Genomic DNA, 10,420 nt, shown 5'->3' on the forward strand with positions numbered 1-10,420 from the left:
AAATTTACCTACATTATTAGCTAAAGTATCTATTATATGCATCTTGGTGCACCTTATTCTAGCTATATATGTATAAATAAGAATTTTCACCCATTAGGATGAGTTCTTAGCTTTTATCACCTACTATGAAGGGACTTTGTTTGGAGTAGTCTTTCTTGCAGAAGCTTTACCTTTCACTACAATAGGGCTTCTCACCTCGTGCTTTCCATCCGACAACACTAAACTTCCGAATTTATAATCCATGGGAAGATGATTAACATCCGCGGAGAAGATAAGTTTATATATTATCTCTTGATCCACTTTAGAGAATACCAGAGTCTTAGGTTCTACTACAACCGAAATCCCGGGTGGTGCTTGTATACGTGATGTATAAGTCCCTGGTTGTCCAACATTTTTCAACCTTCGCGTAGCGGTCACAACAACAAAATGGCCAGTTTCCGACCGAAATTTTCCGTTGCTGAAGGCTCTGAATCCGTCGCAAATCAAGTTTACGACGGAATTCCGTCGTTGTATTCCGTCGAAAAACAATTGGTAGGAAAATTATGCATTTTCGAGGAAAATTCCGTCGGAAAGGAGTATTCCGACGGATTTTCCGACTGAAAATAATCCGTCGCTGAACATATTGTCTTTTGTTAGTATTCCGTCGCTAAATACGACAGGAAATTCCGTCGTTGAATGGACTACAACGACGGAAAATTCCGTCGCAACAGAAACCTTACGACCGAACTTTTCCGTCGCAAAATAAACCTTACGTGCGAATTTTTCCGTCGTTGTTGGTGTTTGTTGCGACGAATATAAATCCGTCGCTGGCTTACGGCGGAATATTTGGTCGTTAGGCTAGCGACGGATATATATTCCGTCGCAATTGGTAGTGCTTTCCGACGGACTTTATGCCAATTTTTCCGTCGCAAATGTTGTTTTCCGACCTATATATTTTTGTCGCAAATTGTTTTTTTCTTTTGAACAAAATCCAATAGATATCAATAATAACAAATATCATTAATTGCGTATGTTCCTGCACTTAATACCTGTGATAATTAAAACTATTATCGAATTGCGAAAATATTAATAAATATATTTTCATAAAAGCTATATGCTTAAGTAGAACATATCCAAAAGCTACATAATATATAGTAAGTTCTACAAAAGCGGGAACATAATCAAACGCTACATAAATTCAAATTAAGTACATGTCCATACTACACAAACTTAAGCTAGGCTAAAAAACTGCAGGGGTACCCTGGCTTGCTCCTCCACTACCCGGATCATCCCTAGGGTCTCGACGCTGAGGCTGAATGGTGGAACATGTGTTGGTGTTGTTGCCGAATCGTCTCATGAAGTCATTCCACCTCTCCTCGGCTCTCCTCTCCAGTTGGGCCACTTCAGCTCGAATTTGAGCTTGCATCTCAAATTCCATTTCACTCCGAAGTTCACTCCGTATTTCACTCCGGAGTTCACTGCAGATCTCACTACGAAGAGCCTCGACCCTATGCTCCACCCGATCTTGCATCTAAGAAACAACGGATGGTGTGTACTGTTGTGAAGACCTAGACACCCGACCCATCCGTTCGCCATAGTACAGCTCTGCGCTTTGGCCAAGTCCCCCCACCCGACCCTTCTTGTTGAGACCACCCACAGTCTCCCAATACAACTCATTGGGACTCTTTTTAATCCCTTGGGTGGTGGCTTCTTCAACCTTCTTCTGGTAGGACTCCTACAAGAAATACATTATACAATTATATATGGTTTTAATAATTTACCAACAACATTAGTAACAAGTAAAGCAATAAACATATAAGTGAATATGGGTTGAAATCACATGAAAGAAGCATATTTCAAAGTTTATGGGTCTATATCCTCACAATGAAGCCATTTCAAGCCAATATGACTTGTTACATGCCTATATTCTTTATTTCTTAACTTTTTAGCTCATTCTTTCTCAAACCATCTCATATTTACATAGTTATAACAGATTATGGGTTGAAATCACAAAAAAAAAAAAAAGCATATTTCTAAGTTTATGGGTCTATCCTCAAAATGAAGCCATTTCAGGCCAATATGGCTTGTTACATGCCTATATTCTATATTTCTTAATTTTTTAACTCATTATTTCTCAAACCATCTCATATTTACATAGTTATAACAGATTATGGGTTGAAATCACAAAAAACAAGAAGCATATTTCTAAGTTTATGGGTCCATATCCTCAAAATGAAACCATTTCAAGCCAATATGGCTTGTTACGTGCCTATTTTATTTATTTCTTAACTTTTGAACTCATTCTTTGTCAAACCATCTCATATTTACATATTTATAACAGATTATGGGTTTAAATCACATAAAAGAATCATATTTCTAAGTTTATGGGTCTATATCCTCAAAATGAAGTCATTTCAAGCCAATATGGCTTGTTACATGTCTATTTTCTTTATTTCTTAACTTTTGAACTCATTCTTTCTCAAACCATCTCATATTTACATAGTTATAACAGATTGGGTTTAAATCACATAAAAGATGCATATTTCTAAGTTTATGGGTCTATATCCTCAAATGAAGCCATTTCAAGCCAATATGGCTTGTTACATGTCTATTTTCTTTATTTCTTAACTTTTGAACTCATTCTTACTCAAACCATCTCATATTTACATAGTTATAACAGATTATAGGTTTAAATCACATAAAAGAATCATATTTCTAAGTTTATGGCTCTATATCCTCAAAATGAAGCCATTTCAAGCCAATATGGCTTGTTACATGCCTATATTCTTTATTTCTTAACTTTTGAACTCATTCTTTCTCAAACCATCTCATAATTACATAGTTATAACATATTATGGGTTTAAATCACACAAAAGATGCATATTTCTAAGTTTATGGGTCTATCCTCAAAATGAAGTCATTTCAAGCCAATATGGCTTGTTACATGCCTATGTTCTTTATTTCTTAACTTTTTAACTCATTATTTCTCAAACCATCTCATATTTACATAGTTATAACAGAATATGGGTTGAAATCACATAAAAGAATCATATTTCTAAGTTTATGGGTCTATATCCTCAAAATGAAGCCATTTCAAGCCAATATGGCTTGTTACATGGCTATTTTATTTATTTCTTAACTTTTGAACTCATTATTTCTCAAACCATCTCATATTTACATAGTTATAACAGATTATGGGTTTAAATCACATAAAAGAATCATATTAAGTTTATGGGTCTATATCCTCAAAATGAAGCCATTTCAAGCCAATATGGCTTGTTACATGCCTATATTCTTTATTTCTTAACTTTTGAACTCATTCTTTCTCAAACCATCTCATATTTACATAGTTATAACAGATTATGGGTTTAAATCACATAAAAGATGCATATTTTCTAAGTTTATGGGTCTATATCCTCAAAATGAAGCCATTTCAAGCCAATATGGCTTGTTACATGCCTATATTCTTTATTTCTTAACTTTTGAACTCATTCTTTGTCAAACCATCTCATATTTACATAGTTATAACAGATGATGGGTTTAAATCACATAAAAGAATCATATTTCTAAGTTTATGGCTCTATATCCTCAAAATGAAGCCATTTCAAGCCAATATGGCTTGTTACATGCCTATATTATTTATTTCTTAACTTTTGAACTCATTCTTTCTCAAACCATCTCATATTTACATAGTTATAACAGATTATGGGTTTAAATCACATAAAAGATGCATATTTCTAAGTTTAAGACAACATAATAAGTAAACCATACAAAATTATATTAAAGTTGTTACCGCTATGTTTTTGGATTTGGCATTTGCAGGCACTGATAAGTTCATATTATATATACTTTATTGTATCATTTTTACTCTATTTTAGAGTATAAATTATGTGTTTATATATAGATATTAATTGCTTATCATGAAATTTACTTTGTTGAGCTTAATTGATAACATTTACTTAATTATACCCCTAATATACGATTTTGACAAAGGAATTACTAAAATTTCAACTTTCATATTGTTTCAGGTTTATTACTTACAAAGACTAAACAAAACAATAGAAACAAAATCCCACTATATACTCACGTGCAACATATAAGCAAAAGAAGTAGTAGTAGTGGGATTTAATACCCACCAACCCCTAATGGCCCAAGAAACAGAAGTTGCACACGCACAAAGAATTGGAAGAAAAACCCTCAAAATTGAGATACTGTATTTAAGGGGAAGTAGAGGCAGTAGCGAAAGACACACAAGGCGAGCACAAACACACAAAGACGGAGACGAAGAGCAGCCGGAGAAGAGGACGAAGCATCAGCAAACCACGCCTCTAGACGAGCCTTGAGCAGCATTCAACTTCTATAATTGGAGTTTACTCTTCTCTCTTTAAGATTATGCAATTAACAATGTATATATTATTGATTGTGTTTTCTTAATCTCCATGTCTAGCTGCTTTCCTTTGTTCTAGGTTAGGGATGTAGTCCATTATAATCTATCAATGAATTGAATTACTTTGTTTGGGTTTGATTTATATAATTGCAATTTGATAATCTTGTTTTAATTCGTACTCTTAATCTGGCCAATTGATTGTATGTTTAAGGTATTGGATTTATTAGCGGAAGTGAAATTTCAATACTAGTTCGTGGGATTATCAAACGTCAAGTAGTATAATTTTAGGAATAGTTATACACTTGGGGTGGTTTTTTGGAATTCCTATTCTTAATGAGTTTATTTCAATTGTTGTGATCATGGAAGTAGACATAATGTTGATTTAAATATGCATTTTCTACCTTGGAAGAGGAGATTACATACTATTGGTAATTCGATCATTGTTATATTATATATGTTCAACCCTGCAATTAGTTTAATTACATTATAGAGAGTAATTGGCGAAACCTGAAACCTAGAACTACTTCTTATTATTGTCTATCGTTTTATTAGTTTGCAAGCCTTAATCGTTTATAGTTTAGTACTACTTTTCTCATATTTTCGTTGTCTAAATAATATTCTATTTCTTAATTTGGTACTTGAGTAGACCTCCTTGTGGATACGATACCTTTCTCACCCTATATTTACTGTAATTGACCCGTACACTTGCGGTAGATTTAGACCCGACCAGGCACCATTCCTTTCCCAGGGACCTCCTTGAAGTGCGTCTTCATGAAAAGCTCATGTGCAGTAGGTAACTGTCCTTTGTTTTTCGCCGCCTTTGAATGTACATGCACAAAAACAAATAAAACTTGTCATTTCAATGTAAACCACAATTGTTACCTATTTACTTGCCTTATAAAGAAACTAACCATCCTTTTTGCATGTTGTACAGATGAAATTGAACCCTGGTAGTGGGTTCGTTCAACCACATTGTCCATCGATCCGCCTCTTCTGTTCTTCTTATTTTGTTCGGACCTTTTCTTGTACGTATCATCATTGGCAACAATGTGCATCATCTTCCGGTGGACATCATCGATAAGCCAGCTCGGCTTCTCACCTTTCATCTTGTGTGTGATTATGTGAAACATGTCCTTCAACCGATATGCGAACTTGGATTCGAAGGTTCTCTTCACATGGTCCTCCAACTCTGGTGCCCATGTGCATTGCTTCTGCAATTGACAAACATTTAAAGTTAACAACCAAATCTCAAACTTCGCAATTAGTAATACATAGTTGTAAGTATAAAATGTCATACACAAAACAAGTTCCACCAATGCTCCTTTGTTTTAGCATCAACCTCTCCGTAATTCCTCCAAGGCTTTCGATAGTAGCCTGTTAGGGTACCGGAGATGGCCTTTACCACGGGTTTATCATCAAACCTATTTTAACGTACAACAAGATCAAAAAGAAAATAAGTAGTTCATGTTAGAGTAATCCATAGGTCATAATATAAAATATGGATACAAAGGGATTGAAATAACAACTAAATACATACCAGCACGTGGCAGGGTCTATTACCACCCTCTAAGAAGACTGTGAGGCTTGTTGCCCCTGAAGCTGTTGCGCCTGAAGCTGTTGCTCATGATGCTCAATCTGCATCTGTGTTTGAGGATCCTCGTCGTCACCCAAATCTTCCGCGTCCTCCATTTCCTCGTCATCATCATATATCAAAACTTGTCTTTTCTCCTTTCCCTTTCTTCTCTTCGAAGTTTCTCCTTTTTTCCCTCCCACCATTGCAACCTGAAAAAAACGTTAGTAACATGCTATGATATTATTAACATTACAAAAATTAGAAGTACAATGAGATGTAAAAGTAATAAAATAGAACGACCAACTCTTTAATTGGTTTTACAATAACAATCAAATTAAACCGACAATTACATTCAAAGTACAAGCAAATGCATCCTATTTATTTTACAATAACAACCGCATTTTCCTACTCATGGCTTTCACCGCTACTATCACTACTGGTATTATTATCACTACTAACATCTAAAAACACATCGATGTCATCATCCTCGTCACTGTCACTAGAGTCGACGCTGGATTCATCATCTGATTCACTTGAGATTATTAAGTTGTCATCATCATCTTCGTCGTCATCCTCAACTGGGTCGTAGTCAGGAATGTCATTCAGTGGACAAAGCGTTGCATGTACTTCTGGGGACGGTGCCTGCAAAAACTCAAGGTTTACTGGAGCATCAACCACTGACCTTGCTTGTGTTTTAAACACAAACCACCATTGAACTCGATCCCGTTTTAGGCTAGGGTAGGATATGTAGTACACTTGGGTCACTTGATAAGATAATAGGAAGGGATCATACTTGGGGTATTTCTTAGTATGATTCACTTCGACAAGCTTATACTGTTCATGTATGTTCATCCCCCTACCACAATCCATCCAACTACACTTAAAGAGTATAGTCTTATACTCTTTTTTTGGACCAGTGTAGACACGTTCAATTACATCGTCTAGAATGCCAAAGTACTCTCCACCGTCCTCACTAGACACACAAACACCGTAATTCATCGTAGACTTGTGTTTACCATAGGAATGTGTATGGAAATCAAATCCACCAACAAAAATCCACCTCCAAGTTCGAACACGCTTGAAAGGACGCATGCACAATGCTTGGAGGACATTCAAATTTGGTTTCTCTTCAACCACCTATTTACGTCAGAATAGAAGAATTAATTAAAGAGAATTGCAATATCTAAAAGTCATATTTAAAGAACAGGTAGAACAATTCTATCACCTTATGGTGAAACCAATCAGAGAATTCGACGTCACATTTCTCCATGACTTCATCTCTACGCAAAAAAAGGTCGGGTATTAAGAACGTAGTCCTTAAACTTCCTATTAGGTCAATGACACGAGATAAATTAGTTATTCAACCAAATTAATTCTTCAAAACTATGAATAAATTTCAATCCTGACCACGTATACCTTTCGTATTCACCAAGAATTCCGCAGTTTCGTAAAACGAACAAATGAGCACACTCGAGTTCCTTTTCATCTAAGTACCGAGTTTTACCCTCAGATGAGACACGACCGCTATCCACCGAGAACAACTCCGGTAAGTCAGCGTTGTCTAATGTGGATTCCACGTCTACATTCACATTTCGACCAAGATCCCGAGTTTTTGTGTCAACTGACGCCTGGAAGTAATTTGAGCAAAAGTTTGCTATCTCTTCGGTGAGATAAGCATTGCATATTGAACCTTCAACTCGAGCCTTGTTCCCAATTTTACGTTTCAAGTGATTAAGGAACCTGCATTTAAAGTATTATAATTAATTGCGTAAATAGGTCATGACTATGAAGGGTTTGTATGAAAGAAGTTAATGGGACTTTGATTTACCTTTCGAAGATATACATCCATCTATATTGAACAGGACCACATAACTTGCCCTCATATGGCAAATGAATAGGTAAATGCTCCATAGAGTTGAAGAATGCAGGAGGGAAAACCTTCTCAAGCTTGCAAAGGATTTCAGTTATGTTTTTCTCTAATCGCTCCATGTCACTAAATGTGATTCTGTAACAACACAAATCACGGATGAATTGACTGATCTCTATAACCGCATTCCAAATATGGGTAGGGAGCAATTCCCTCAAAGCAGTGGGCAACAACCTCTCCATGAACACGTGACAGTCGTGGCTTTTCATTCCATGAAGCTTATAGGCTTGTAAATCTACGCATCTGCTCAAATTGGAGGCATATCCATCTGGAAAACGCAACTGTTTAACCCATTCACACAACACTTTTCTTTGAGCCTTGTCAAGAGCGAATGGGGCTTTTGGCATAAAATCTTTTCCTCTATCATCTTCATGCATATGAAGTTGTGGCCGTTTACAATATTTGGCAATGTCATTTCGAGCTGATGGCGTGTCACATGTATGCTTTTCCACATCCATTATGGTGTGGATTAGCTGATCAAAGAAGTTCTTTTCAATGTGCATGACATCCAAGTTGTGACGGATGAGCAAATGCTTCCAATAAGGAAGTTCCCACAACGAGGTTTGCTTGAACCACCCTTTTTTTGCTTTTTTTAGGTGTTTCAATGCCTCCGGTCCATCAGTTGCCTTTGGAAGGTGTCTCACACATTCCCACAATTCCTCACCTGACATGATGTGTGGCGGTGAACCTTTTTCGACTTTGTTTTTACAAAATGCAGTTTTGCTTTTTCGAAAAGGGTGATCTGTTGGAAGGAATTGGCGATGGCAATCAAACCAAGAAACTTTGCCACCATGTTCAAGCCAAAATGCTTTGATTTTATCCATACAATAAGGAGAAGCCTTCTTATCCGCTGTGGTCCAACCAGACAACATACCATAAGCTAGGAAGTCACTAATGGTCCACAGGATGGCTGCTCGAAGATTAAAATTTTGTTTAACCGGTAATTGGAATGCGATGACCATTACCTACTAAAATATGATTATTAGTGCTTAAATTAAAAAAGGAAAGAAGTGTACCGGCATTATTAGTCATGTGAGATGTGGCCCGGAGTCCATATATCAACCGTTGTCCGGTGTTGTGAAATTCATCGAGGAATACGCACTGCCAAACTCCGTAGGAGTCATAGGGGGGCCATAAGTGGACGGGCCTGCTGTGTAGGCCTGCTGAGGTGACCCACGACCATATATGGGCCTTGGTTGAAACTGCCCAGCAGTTGGAAAAGGAGCTGGTGGTATAGCCCACCCTTGAGGCCAAAGGGGTTGATGCCAATTGGGCCATTGAGATGGAGGGGCCCAAGTTTGGCCATTAGAATTGGGCTGACCTTGTTGCTGCCAATTTTGGGTTTGTTGACCCTGTTGTTGGGGCGTGCTTTGTTGCTGCCCAGAAGAGGACCCTCGACTCGGAGTGCCGCGGCCTTTCCCTTTACCTCGTCCCTGGCTGCCGCCACCGTGCCCTCTGCTGGCGCCACCTGTTCCACGGCCAGCCGTGGGCTGCTGCTGCGATTGTTGCCCGGAACTAGTATGTTGTTCCGGCTGTGCGACAAAGGAGGATTGAGGTGAGGTATGGTCGTTTGCTCGCCGAGATTCCTCAAGAAGGAGTCTCGATCTAGCCGTGTTGAACGAAGGAAGAGGATCGGTCTGCTGTATCATAGTAGCAACTATGTCAAAATCTGTGCCAGTTATGCCGGAAACTAGTCGGATTACCAACTTTTGTTCCGTCACGGGTTGATCAATATTAACTAATTGATCGGCAAGGCTCTTGAGTTGTTGACAGTACGCCGTGACAGTGGGGAAGGTGCTTAGATGAAGCGAGTTGAACTGATTTTCAAGATAGACGACCCTAGTGTTCTTGTTATCTTGAAAAATTTCTTTAATGCGATCCCATAGTTGTTGAGCAGTCGATTTTGGGGCTAAAATCGTGTTGAGAAGGTCGGTGGAGATCGTGCCATATATCCACTGCTTGACAATTGCATCGAGGCGCTTCCACAAGGAGTCCGATACATCCGTCGGCCGTGATACAGTAGAGTCTATGTGATCTGCACATTATACGCACAAGCATGATTCTCAAATAACTCCACCCAATTGGAGTATTGAACTTTCTCATAGTCAAGAACAAGGGGTATAGCATTCTTTATATTACTCACTGCCAAGGCGGGGTGAAACTCCGACGTGTGAGGTGGCGGAGATGGCGGAGGAGGGGTGTCATCATCCTTTGCCATGATAATTCAATGTAACAGTGAACTAAAAAAGGAGGCAAGTGAATGTGAATCGAAATCTGGGAAAATAAAATAGCCAAAGAAAGTGGAGCAGGGGAAAAAGAAATTGCGGAAACGTGACTAAGGTAGGTCCCAATTAAAAACAAAAAACCAAAGAAATATGGAAAAAATTAAAAAATTGAGATATAAAACCTAAGTTGTGATACCAAGTTAGATTTCGGGAAAACTCCTCAATCTGGAGTGTGTACCATTGATAAAATATATAGAGTTTACAACGCTAGGCCTAATTACATTAGGAATCCTAGATACGATAAACATACACAATATACATTTAATATA

At 37.8% G+C, this 10,420-nt stretch overlaps 1 protein-coding gene across 1 annotated transcript; it reads right to left on the minus strand.

The window, feature by feature from the left end:
* Positions 1-8,924: 8,924 nt before the first annotated feature.
* Positions 8,925-10,084, minus strand: LOC110723624. Its single transcript, XM_021902968.1, has 2 exons — positions 10,006-10,084; positions 8,925-9,901 (listed from the first exon to the last, which is right to left on the minus strand). The coding sequence occupies exons 1-2, from the start codon at positions 10,082-10,084 to the stop codon at positions 8,925-8,927; spliced, it is 1,056 nt and encodes a 351-aa protein (XP_021758660.1).
* Positions 10,085-10,420: the final 336 nt, after the last annotated feature.

This window comes from Chenopodium quinoa, unplaced genomic scaffold (assembly GCF_001683475.1).
Source record: "Chenopodium quinoa cultivar QQ74 unplaced genomic scaffold, ASM168347v1, whole genome shotgun sequence".
Classification (NCBI taxonomy): Eukaryota; Viridiplantae; Streptophyta; class Magnoliopsida; order Caryophyllales; family Amaranthaceae; genus Chenopodium; species Chenopodium quinoa.